The sequence below is a fragment of the Anas acuta genome, chromosome 22 (assembly GCF_963932015.1).
Source record: "Anas acuta chromosome 22, bAnaAcu1.1, whole genome shotgun sequence".
Classification (NCBI taxonomy): Eukaryota; Metazoa; Chordata; class Aves; order Anseriformes; family Anatidae; genus Anas; species Anas acuta.
In genome coordinates, this window is record NC_089000.1 from 1,060,610 (window position 1) to 1,073,418 (window position 12,809).

Genomic DNA, 12,809 nt, shown 5'->3' on the forward strand with positions numbered 1-12,809 from the left:
TATAAAACCACTCGGCTAAATGGTAATATTGGCTTACTGAATATTTGGCTTTCTCGTCATCCGCCCTTTGTTCGAAATGCCTTTGCTCGAGGAGGGCAGAGGCCGCTCATGCCCGGGAAGACGCCCGCTGCACGCGGCGAGGAGCGCAGGGCTGCGGCCGGTGGCGACGCGGTGCCCGGGGAGCCGGCACAGCTCGGGCCAGCACCGCTGGCGTGCGGCGTTCCCCAGCCGCCGCGTTGTCTGTCGGTACGGGAGGAGGCTGGGGCGCCAGGAGCGTGCCGAGAGGCCGTGCCAAGAGCCCAGAGACATTTCGGCTGCTTGATTATAGAGGTGCTTTGATCTACAGTGAATAAACCGATAATGGTTAAATGACGAATTCCTTTTCTTTGTCTGAAAAGCTGGATTAGCGTAGCTTTGTTCAGGCAGTGATTAGCTAGCAACTTTTTTTTCTGAAAGGGCCACCAGATTTCTGTTTATCGTGCGGTGTTACAATCGTGCACTGGTGGAGGGGCTCGCTGACATAACAGCCCTGGTGCGTCGGCTGTGGGTCTGGTTGAACTATAAACCCCTCTGAAAACACGGCCCCAGCCTGCTTCGCTACGATACGGGACGGGCTTGGAGCTAATGATTAATCGTCATGAGTTCCCCGGGCGGAGAGGCATTAAAAGCCTTGCTTTCATTAGGGTCCGTGGATTCAGAGCTCAGCGAACGCCTCTTTGTTTTCTGCCGGGTCTGCCAGCGATTGTGAAATGCAGCTCGGACGGGGCTGACGCATAGGTGCAGGGATGGGCGGCGCGGCTTTAGAGGAGCCGCTCTGCGAACGTTACCAAAGGTCGCGGCGATGCCTCCGGTCCTCCTTTGTCCCCTCTTCCCAGCCCTTGGGACCCGGACAAAGGTTGCGTTGCGCAGTCGGCTGCTCCTCGCAGCGCCTTTGCCTCCATCTTGCCTCTGCTCGCCGTCTGCTGCCGCCTCGCCTCCCCCAGCCCTCCCGAGAGCATCGTTCTCTTGCCATGTGTTGTTCTGCTGCAGTAACCCGTCTCGTGATGCGGCACTGCAGATCTCCCCTCCTCTCCCCCGGGGATTGGATGCGGAGCGATGCGGTCCTCGTCCCAGTGGCGCGGCACCGAAGGATGCGTGTGGTCCCCGGGCACCGACCTCGCCGGGCAAGGAGGACGCGGACCTTCGGCGGCGGCGGCCGGCCTCGCGTGTTTAGGGCTCGCTGCATCTCAGTTTTCTCTTGTCCCCCCATCTGCTTGTGCTCCCTTTCTCCTCCCCCCTCCCAGCTCCCTGGCTTGCAGCAAAGACGATTGTTATAGATTATCCCCGGGGCTCGGCAAGGGCACGCTGCAGGACACCAGAGCACGGCGTGTATTTGTGGAGCTGGATTAACGCGCCCGCCCCGAGCAGGGTGATTTAGGGCTGTGGCTGCAGGGGAATACAGGAGGAGCCTCCCCCACCCGTTTTCCCTTTTTTTAGGGAAAAAAAATACATTGTCCCACATTTCACAGCAGGTTTTTTTTTTTTTATTTTTATTAAATCCTTGAAATAGCTGGCAACCAAAGTACGCTTCTCCCAATATAAAATCTGAGCTCTGCCTGCAAGAGGTGTGTGTTTGCTGGGTGATTTTGCTGGTAGATGAGGAGCATACTACATTGACGTTCTGTATTTTCTACACTTCCTGGACAGCATTAGTTTGAGTATTTGAATGTTTTAGCACATTTCTGGATCTTCTGCAGCAAAAGAAAATAGGTGAGGTCTGTCTGTGTGTATGTTATAATAACAGGTACGTGCCGTGATTTCAAAATTAGGGAATAAAAGAATTATCAGGATAGTGAGTGGGAACAGTCAGAGAGCTCATTTCTGATGTAACTGGCAGGCAGCACTTCATATTAAGTAGGCTCTGGTGATTGCAGTCAGAGAGGTCAATTAGGATTTCAGTTTTTTTGAGGAGTGTTAAGACATTTACGTGTTTTTTTTTTTTTTTTTTTTTTTTTTTTAACGAAAGATTGTAGACAAAGTATGGACTCACATTGCCAGAAACCAAATGTGTAAACAGTGAGCAAAAGGAAGGTACATGTTCGAACCAGTCAGCTCTGTACCTGCAGCATTTAGAAAAAAAAACTCAAAGGAAAGCGAAGTTAAAGCACTGTCCTATTGCAACAGCTTTTCTTTTGTTTGTAGAGAACTGGCACTGAAATGCATGATAAAGGGGCTTAGGTGATGGTAACTAACATGCCTCATTATTTTTTGTATTTTTGTCTCATTTGTTCATGGCAATCAGTCTAATTTTTTGTTTCAAATTGGCTCTTCCTGTTTTCCTTCCCCCTTCTTCCTTTCCTGTTGCTTCTCTCTTTACACGTGCTACATCCAGTCAGGCCCTTTTTTTTTTTTTTTCCTTGCAAAAATTTTAGGAAACACGTGCTCTACTTTCCTGGTCTTACTAAATCTTGCCTTCAAGGTAAGATTTGGTAACCTCACCCAGCCTCAAAAGGATGCAGACTCGGAGAAGAACCTTTCCTGCAGGACCATCATTTGTTCCTTGCTGTTTTTTGTTATAATAAAAAATGACCAGTGCATCACTTTGGTATCAGAGGATAGAAAGCTCCTCTGAGAACGAACATTACTGTGCTGGACCTGTGAGTACCAGGGCTGCAAGCTCTGCTCTGGGCAGCACACAGCCACGAGTGCATCCCATGCGTGTCCCTGCCTTTTTGCATCTAACAAGGAGCTTTTAGGCTGGCTTGAACGATGCTCTTGTTTGTGCATATATCCCTTACGGAGCAGCGTGCCGTATTTGGTGGAGTAAAAAATAGAGAAGAATGAAGCCTAAATCCAATCCAGATCACATACGAAGTAGAGTAGGTCGGATTGGAATGAGGAGGCAGGTTTTCAAATCGTGTTTAAGAATTAGTCATCCAATAACAATGACGAAGTATAAAGGTATATTGAAAGCCGTGCATAAACTGGAGTCAGATGCGGGTTCTGACAGCATTTGCTCATCAGACAGGCGATTGTATTAGTTTTTTTTATGCATCTGTAGCTGAAAACAGCTTTTCTTGTTTAAGATCTGCTTACATCTGTTCGGCATTGTGCTGCCTTTGGGAATAGAAAAAATTTTGCAATAGTTCTTTACACAGTTTACAAATATTTCTTCATTATTTTTTCATTTGTGTATCCCTTTCCAGTTCGCCAGTACATTCCAAAATACGTCTTTTGCCTCTTGTTGTCATGGATTAACATCTGAGGTCACAAGCCCTTACCTGCTTGGCTAAACCTGGCTGAGAGAATGACCAAAACGTGACGTGCGGTTCCAAGCTCTTTTAAAATACCGCCCTGTTCCCCCTTTCCATTTAATCCTCTCTGCTATGAGTCGATGCCAGTGTTTGGAGACATTTTGACATCATGTTTTCTCACGTGCACAAAGGTGGTGCCTTTTTGCTCCTGGGCAGCTGCTGGCCAGGCAATGCCCTCGTTGCAGAAACCCCGCGGCGTGCGCTCAGGGTTGGAGGTGCGCCCTGCAGTGTCCTGCGTGGGGCTGGGCTGGTGGCATGGGTTATGTGCAGAGCAGGGCAGTGGAGTTGCTGTGTCAAGGTCATTTTTTTCTCAAGAAGATTCTCGGGATGTCTTTATTTTTACTTGTTGTGACACGGTTTTGTGTTAATTATGTCTTGCTCGTCAGATTAAAAATCAGAAGGGCTGCTCTAATTGCGAACACCTTTCTATTTCTTCAGCTGCTGTTGCTCTGTTATTATAAAAGGGGAGATTGCGTGATAGGCTAGCCAAAAGTGAGGGGGGTTGAAATTATTCTGGAAAGGGCATTTGGCTTTTTCCCCCCGTTTTGGAAATGCTTCCTCCAGCCTCTGCCGTATTTTGAGATTGGTTTTCCTGCCATGCGTGAAGGGCAAATGGTTTGAAAGTGATGTTGTTTTTTCTCTAGGCAATGTTATTAAATGCGGTCTTTTTCTGCTTGCATTAATAGTTTTTCTTTCCTTTTCTTTTCTTGCAGATATGGACGTGTTGAAAGTGTCAAAATTCTCCCTAAGAGGGGGTCGGAAGGCGGAGTGGCAGCGTTTGTGGATTTTGTGGACATCAAAAGTGCGCAGAAGGCACACAACTCTGTCAACAAAATGGGAGATAGAGACCTACGGACGGATTATAATGAACCAGGAACCATTCCCAGTGCTGCTCGGGGATTGGATGATACAGTTTCCATAGCATCTCGTAGTAGAGAGGTTTCTGGGTTCAGAGGAGGTGGCGGGGGGCCCACTTACGGCCCCCCACCATCGCTTCATGCACGGGAAGGACGTTATGAGCGGAGACTTGATGGGTAAGTTCCAAGGTTTCTCTAGGCAGGTATTTTGTATTTGATATGGTGAGAAACACAAACTCGTATATAAGGGGCCCCAGATGGATTTAAAATTTTGGGAATTATCTATGTTTCCTATTTTGGGTTGGAAACGGAAGTGATTTCTATCCCAGTGGCTGGTACCTTGTGGATCCATAGAGGATGTTTTCTGCAGCTGGTTGGATATCTACACTTGAAATAAGGTGGTTTTAAGATGGAAGATTTCCTTTGGCCAGCATCGCTATTGGAGTTACTCTTTTCTAGAAGTAATGATTCCATTTCTTGGATAATATTAAGGCCTTATTCGGATGTATCCCTACTGCCAGATGGAGTTATCTTACTACAACATGTGGTGAAGTTCTGTATGGAGTATCTTCGGAATACTAGAACCTAAAATTCTGTGAAAGCTTGATGCCTAGTTCTCAGTTCTCACTATACGCAGTTTATATGTTAATTGGATTGTCACCAAAAATTTCCTAGTAGAATTTAATGATACAGTCCCTTGGATTCTACAAACAACACTTAGCCATGGAAATAACGCTCGGATGGAGAAGACCGAAGGCAGCTTGTGATGTTTCCATTTTGGATCTACATCATTTCCAAGTTATTGGGATTATTCTTTCTGATGGTATTGACAAAAAGAGCTGATGGACATTACTAAATTTTGGAAATTATATATATTTTTTAATGCTGGGATAAGAACTACTGCCTTGAATTTATTGGATGGTGTACAATCAAGACGTCAGTAGCCATGGGGAGTGGATTACTATCTAGTCTCTTAAAAAGCTCTTTGCTGCTCCACATTAAACGTACTTTAGTTTTTAAGGACGTGGCGCTAATAATCAGTTTGTGGATACACCAATCAAAAATGACTGGGCTGGATGGTTACAAAGGCGGATAGAGGATGCCTGCTGGCCAACAGCGATGAGTGCCCTCGTGCGTTGGGTGAACTACCAGCTGCTTGATTCAGTCATAGGGCTGGAAATTAAAATAATGGATCTATTTAAGTGCCTTCTGTCTCAAGAAAGAAGTCTGGGGGTTTCAGAGTTATGGTTTCAGTCTGGGACTACTTGCTTCCAGTGGAATTTTTTTTTTGTCTTGTCACTAAGATTTTTTTTTTCTTGTTGGTTCATCTAAAATATCATTTGACACCCTTGCCCATTAAGAAGGTGGATTACCCCTATAAGAGGGGCCAAAATTGGGGAAGTTATGTTCACAATTCTCTCCCTAGATTTAATTGGGAATATAGGTCGTGTTTCCACACTTGGAAAAGGTTGGTATGTCCTGCCCTGTGTATATTAGCCCCTCTCCTAACCCAAGTCAAACCCTCTCTTTCCACTAACTCCAGTAGCACTTAGTACTAATAGATAAATCAAAAAAGCACTGTAGCCATTAGATTTTCAGCTCTGCTAGCTCCTCTGTCTGTCTTCTGTGTCCTTCTCATGGATAAGGACTTTGTTCTTTTATGTCAGCTATAGCAGTAACCCTTTAGAAAATACTGCTTTTTCTCTTACCTGATTAAATCAGCTTTCACTGATTAACACTTTGTAGGATGCTAAATGCAATCATTTATAAAAATGTTGATCCTGGTCCTTCAAAAGGGGGAGAAAAGAGACATGTTTCTGTTCTAGACCCTGAAATATCTTTAAAAACATTGTTGTGAGCAAGTGATGAGGCAACAATGAATTTTAAGCACGTATATACGTTAATGAAATTTTCTGTTGCACTGGTTAGGTAGTTTGTTACATATAATTTCTGAGAAAAAAAAATGCAGGCGAGACATGAGTTCTGCAGAAAGCCTGAAAATGAGTTATAATTGAACAGCAGAGGGTGAATATATTTAGAGGATTAAGGATCTAGTGATTCATTGGGGAAGGAATTGAACTTCCCGAGATGCTAATCAAAAAAGATTCAAATCTGATTTTGAGTTTATAAAAGATACCTGAAATATTTCTGCCATTTTAAATGGAAGGCAGACCCGTGATGCAGGAGAGGCGGAGGAAGTACAAGGAGGAATTGGGTTATTAGGATTCAGGGGACCGAAGTGACTAATAATTGATTCTGAAAGAAGAATCTGAGAAGGCTGAGGAAAAGGTTGAAATGTCCTTCATGAGATGAATAATTAAATTTTTAAATTAACTTTGGTTACCCTGACATATTTAGAATGTTGCAAGTATTTCTTAAACGCTCAATGTAATCATTCTTGATCTTTCATTTTGTGGAGGTAACTTAGACATACCGTCCTGGTATTTGTCTAAATTAGACTACTAAACCATATGTAATGTTCCTTTAACTTTATCTGTCAGTTTTGCTATATCTTTATTTGAGAGATCACACTAACATTCTTAGAACATAGAGCTTTCCTTAATTGACATACAAAATGTTTGAAATACTAAAACAAAATGGGTCATAGCTACTTCAAACTAGCGTGCCTATAAAGATAACAAATTCTGTGATTGCAGTAACAATAGCAGTCTCAACAAACATCTAGTGAAAAACTTAATTTATACTCTTTGTATAGGGTTTTAGTATATTTTCTGGGCCTGCATCTTTTTTAGGAGTTACGAATACTTGCAATTTAAGTATTCTGACATCAGTAACCAGGATGTTTATTGAGGGTATGCAGCTTTAACAAGAGTTGAGCGTAGTTCTCTGATAAAAAGCAAAATCCCCCCTTAGAGGATGAAATATTTTAGAACAGCAACAAGAAAACCCCTAATTTTCTGGGCTTCTGTGTGGGTAATACTACCCCTTTTGAAAGCAGCTTCTTACCTCTAGGTTATGCTTTGCACTGAGGCTTTCATGGCTACAGCCCAATTTATGATGCCATTTTTGCAGAAGGATAATTACAATAGCTCCAGTAATTATGAAATTGAAGAAAAATTTCTGAAGCTCTAAAGCAAAAATAGAAAACAATTGCTTATTGTGATGTTAAAACATGAAGTTTTCCTTGTTTACTGCATTTAAAAGAAAACAAGCAAACAAAAAAAACTCACAGCAATTTAAAGGAGGAGTCTGCACTAGAAGGCAGTATTTTGTCCTGTGCAGGCAAGATGCTGGTCATGAAAGCCTAATACGTGTTTAAAACAAAATGATTGCTCAGCTTTATTGTATATGAATATAACTTTAGAGTCAAGTAAAATGTTTTAAGTTTGTCAGTGTTTGCTTGATAGGTTATCGCTGTTTAGTGGAGAAGCAGTTGCAAAAATAAATTCAGTGCTGAAGTGAATGTTTGCATGATTTGCTTTTAGTTGTGCTTGCCTCTTTCTGATTGATTAAATATTTTTCCCCCCTCCTAAATGCAGGGCTTCAGATAACAGGGAGCGTGCTTATGAACATAGTGCCTATGGACACCATGAACGGGGGACGGGAGGATTTGATCGGACAAGACATTACGATCAGGATTACTATAGAGATCCTCGAGAGCGGACTTTACAACATGGGCTCTATTATACTTCTCGGAGTCGAAGTCCAAACCGTTTTGATGCTCACGACCCCCGTTACGAACCTAGGGCCCGGGAGCAGTTTACATTGCCCAGTGTGGTACACAGGGATATCTACAGGGATGATATTACACGGGAGGTACGAGGCAGAAGGCCAGAACGGAATTACCAGCACAGCAGGAGTCGGTCACCGCATTCGTCCCAGTCCCGGACCCAGTCCCCGCAGCGGCTGGCCAGCCAAGCGTCCAGGCCCGCGCGCTCCCCCAGTGGCAGCGGGTCGAGGAGTCGGTCCTCGAGCAGTGACTCCATCAGCAGCAGCAGCAGTACCAGCAGCGACAGGTAGGTCACTCACGGCTGCGACTGATGTGGCGTTGCCCGACCCAACGCGACCGGTGCGTGAGGTTTGTGCTCTGGGCTGGTGTTTGTTCCTAAGGCACACGGCGAGGAATTGGGAGCCCAGGCTGTGAAAACAGAAGGTGTTTTGCAGCAGTACACTGTTCACTGGTGTAGAAGTAAGCTGGCGTGAAAAGTAAAAAGACCAAGTTGGCACGAAACAAATCCGAGGGGAGTGCTGTTGCCGTTGTTGATTATTTTTGCGGTGGATTCGTGTAGTGTCCGTAAGGTGCTAGCTAGGCGAAATGGGGATGTGCAAACACAAGGCCCTGCTGAATCCCTGGCTGCTGTCTCCGTGCTTGGAGAATGGAGTAATTATTTTATTTGCTTATGTTCGGGCATAAGTGAATTTTAAGGTCAAGCTACTTTTTACAGGGCACATTGTGAAATATTTTTGGAAATGATCAGTATTACTGGCCAGATTCCTGTTAATTCCGTATTACCACTAACATTTAAAAGAGTGATACGTTGCTGTTTCGTTCCTTCTCCTCCCCAAAAAAATCACAGCAAAAATTGTGGACTTGGAAGATTTTTTAAAAACCCAAACATGCGTTTCCTAGTGATAAATGCATGTCCTTGGTTCTGTAATTCTGTCGTTTGTGTGGCTTTATAAACAATATACGGGGGAAAAAAAGACTTGTAGAGGTAGCCACTGCATTTCTTTTTGTAATTTGAAAATTCATCTTGAAATGCCTCTCAGATACTTGGCTTTTTGAGGGTAGATCCACTCTAAGAGTGGAAACAGAGAAGTTGCCATTGTACCTGGGAGTGTTTTATGCTGTTTGGTGAGGAGCTCTGCTTTTCAGAAGGATTTCCAGAGTTGGAAGCGTTTCCAAACTGAAATGTTCTTTTCCAAAACTGAAAATACTTACTAAGTAACTACATGTATCAGTATAATAAATACCTGGTGTTCAGTTATCACTTTGAATGGAATTTTACCACTGGTAACACTAATCAAGGTAATTATTCTCATAAAATCTTGAACACGTACTTGAAACGTGCTTGACCATGAACCAAAAGGGTTCGATGGGTTGACACTGGGGAAGGTGTGCAGAGGTGATCCTTGTAGCTACTGTTTTCTCCTGTGTTCAGAAATCCAGGTTCTATCTTGGCTGGAAAGGTGGTGAAAAGAGAGGCACCTGCAGAGTACTGGAGAGGACTTTTGGGCTGCTTTAATGTGTTTATTTCCGACACCTCGCTCTCCATGAGGTCTTAACACTTAGATAAAGACAACCTTTTGTCAGAGATTGTCACACTTAGTACGGCTTAGAAGTTGGTGAGACTTCAGAGATCTCAAAAACCGAGAGACGATGTGAAAGAGAACGCCTGGTTACATTAAAGATTTAGGGGGAAAAAAAAAAAAAAACAGGAAAATTTGACTGTTCTGGTGCTTCTGTGCTTGCAAAGTGGATAGAAGGAAGTCCAAGAAGCTCTTGATGTTTATATATTTTTTTCACTGTTGGGATGTTGAGACTGGGTGAAATACTGTTCTGAATTTTAGAGGTCTAAATATTATCCCACTGGAACAAAGTTTTAAGATTAATCAGACGATAAGCATTGTCTGCTGTGTTGTAGCATTTCATTTTCTTGGCAATTTGTATTTCTAGTAATGGAAAACTGGATGATACTCTGGGAGGAAAGGGAAACAAACATTTTTTGTCATATTAATAAAACAAATTCAGTAGAGCAGGTAATAGAATCTGCCAGATACCGTTCATTTTGAAGGATCAGAAAGCAGTGTTACATGTTTCACAGCAAAAAGATGGATGACAGCAGACACTTAACCATATCTTTACCTTGTAAAACAAAGTCCCACCTGGCCTTGAAGTCTTACAAAACACCAGTGGGCTTTTTTTTCTTAGCGCACTTTGAGTTTGGCGATGTGAATATGTGAACCCCTCGTGGAGGTGGAAATGGTCGATTTTGTGACCCTTAGAAATGAATGAGGTCTTTATCAGTCAGAAGTCACATCAGGAAAATTGTATTTGCCATGAGGGTGGTCGAGGGCTGGAACCAGCCATCCCACGAGGTGCTTGATGCCCCAAGCCTGTCAGTGCTCAAGAGATGCTTGGACAGTGCCCTTGATAATGTGCTTTAACTTCTGGTTAGCCCTGAAGTGGTCAGGCAGGTGGGCTCGATGGTCTTCAGAGGTCCCTTCCAACTGACCTGTATTCCACTCTACTCCATTCCATTCAGTCCCATTCCATTCCCACACTGAATTGCTCTGTAATTGTTTGCAATCAAGAACTTTGTTGCTAGAGTCTCTCCTCTTGGTGGAAAAGGTGAGAAGCGTTGTGTTTGCCTAGAGAGGTGGGTCACCCACCCATGGCCACGAAGTCTTCGGGGGCAAGTGCTGGGGCCTGTGAAAACTTCAGGGCGTTAAATACTCCTGGGAATTTTGTTTGTGTGGCACCATCCCTTAGGTCCTGTGAAAAAGGAGCAGTTTCGTAGGAAAGGAGAAGTCTGGGCTTCATTCCTTGTGTTGTGGTTTTCTAAGAGCTGTGTAAAGTAAATACGATTTCCATTAAATGGTGAAGATTTTCCTGGCTAATAGCGTCAGGAAAGACGCTCCAGCAGATTATTTAAAAAAATGAACAAAGCCTTTATTTCATAAAAGTTTGGAGTTTGTTGCATTTGATCTCATCTAAGCTTCATTTTAAATGTATATTCAGAGGCATTTATAGGGGATTTGTAATGGGAACTGCAAAGGAGTAATTTAGAAGATAAGACCAGAAAGAACACAGTCAAAATAAACCGTGCTCTCTGAAGCAGGGCTTTCCATCTTTTTTGATGTGTGAACCACTAAAAACAAAACAAAAACAAAATCAACGTAGGTGTAGGCCTTTCCAGAAATGCCAATTGTTCAGGATGCCCGGTAGTGTTATTCTTGTTTGTCGCTTTTTGTGGCCTCTTGGAAGCCGTCCACTGGGCTGGGATGGGAGACGTGCCCGACGGGAACCCAGTGCCTGGGACCCGCATGGGGCCAAGCGACACAGCCTGCGCCGTGAAGTTTTCTCACGTGAGGTTTCTCATTCCCCAGATGTTACCAGAAAGGGGAGCTTGGGTTTTCTCGATCTCCTTGAAAGAGGAAAAAAAAAAATAGAAAATTGTATTTGCATTTACTGCTACTAGAAGCATTGCTTTCTCCATTTTGTTGATTTGAACGTGCAGCACAAATGATATATTAGCAAACATACTTTTTGTACTGTGTCATGGAAAAAGCTGAATATGCATGAAAAGTATGAAATCCCATAGGAAGTAAACCAGATTTTGCTCGTGCCCTGCCCAACCTCCTGAAAGAATCCCCCCTCCCCCTGTATTCTGTAGAAAATGCTCTTTTTCGGCTGCTCGTCGAGGTGTTCTAATGAGCTAAAAAAAGTTCTGTGCATTTTTTTTCAGTTTTGTAATGTCAAATGGCTTTGCACATTTCTTACTGTTCCATGTGTTAGTGATTATTTTTAAAGCTTTGCTGCAGCAATGTATTGAATCACATGGCACGGAGAGCAGTGGAACGTTTTGCTCTTAAAAGCTGAGCACACGGTGAAGTGCTGTGCTGAAATGGAATTTAAACTTATTTACAAAATCCTGGCAGAACTATTTGATTTCCTATAGGTGGTTTCCAGAATATGAAACTGCGAATGCTGCATGTGCATGTGGGTGTAAGTTACATTTCAGTGACCTGAGATTTCCTTCTGCCCTCTTTTTTTAAGGTGCTTATTCGGTTGTCTGATGTTGAGGATGTTATGTTGGAGGATACTGATGTACTAGATGAAGAATTGGCTATAGCGTGTAGCATAAAATGGAGCTTTCTGTGGAGTTATAAAAGCAAATGCAACATAGATGTAAAGTTTCATCAAGATTTAGAAGAGCGTAGTCATTCTTGAAGTGCTGAATTAAAACTGTTGTAAGAAGTTGCAGACAGATGTCTGAAAATGGATTTTTTCCATGGTTGTGACATCTATACTTAAAGTTCTAATGACGAATGGGCAAGGCTTTCATAAAGTAATTAGATGTTGTGTTTTTTTAATCAGATTAATCTGTGATGAAATATTTTCTGGAGCGATGAGTTACAGTTCGGAATACGTATGTGTTATTTTGCGTGTCTTAATATTGAAATAAACTGATGAAAAATGCTGCCAAGAGAATTTTAATGATGGGAAAAACAGGCTCTGTGAACCCTCCCGTGGAAGCTCCCATGTACTTTATTTGTTGGGGGGTTCTCAGTGCATTTAAACAACTGAAGTGAAAGCAGAAAGTGAATTTGGTTTCATTACATAATGTGGACCTTTCCCTCCCATTGTCTTCACCTCCTCTTTTCCGCTCAGTTTGTCTGCCAGCAGGCGATGAATCACGGCCTTGGAGGGGGGATTTCGGGTTTTTGAGTGGGTTGGGAGATGCCTCTGGTGGGGACAGCTGAAAAAGAAGGAGAAGTAGGTTAAAGGCAGCTGTTCAGTCTTGGTTTAATAATCTGTGAGGTGGCCTTTGCTGCCGTTAAATAATGGCACATAAATTTTGTACGGAAAAGGCGCTGCAGAGATAGCCTGAGTGCTTTGGAGCTCTCTTCCAGTAGGGTGAAAAGCTTCAGGGGTTGAGCGCGTTCCTGTTTGTATGGGAAACAGAACTGGGTT

The 12,809-nt window shown here is 43.3% G+C and overlaps 1 protein-coding gene across 4 annotated transcripts in view; it reads left to right on the forward strand.

Annotated features, from left to right (window-relative positions):
• Positions 1 to 12,809, forward strand: part of SPEN (spen family transcriptional repressor) — a 65,294-nt gene that overhangs the window by 13,174 nt on the left and 39,311 nt on the right. For 3 of the 4 annotated variants that reach the window (XM_068658347.1, XM_068658343.1, XM_068658344.1), the window contains exons 2-3: positions 4,007 to 4,327; positions 7,651 to 8,127. In XM_068658347.1, the coding sequence (XP_068514448.1) occupies positions 4,007 to 4,327; positions 7,651 to 8,127 (798 nt within the window). The other variant, XM_068658346.1, reaches the window with a different exon arrangement.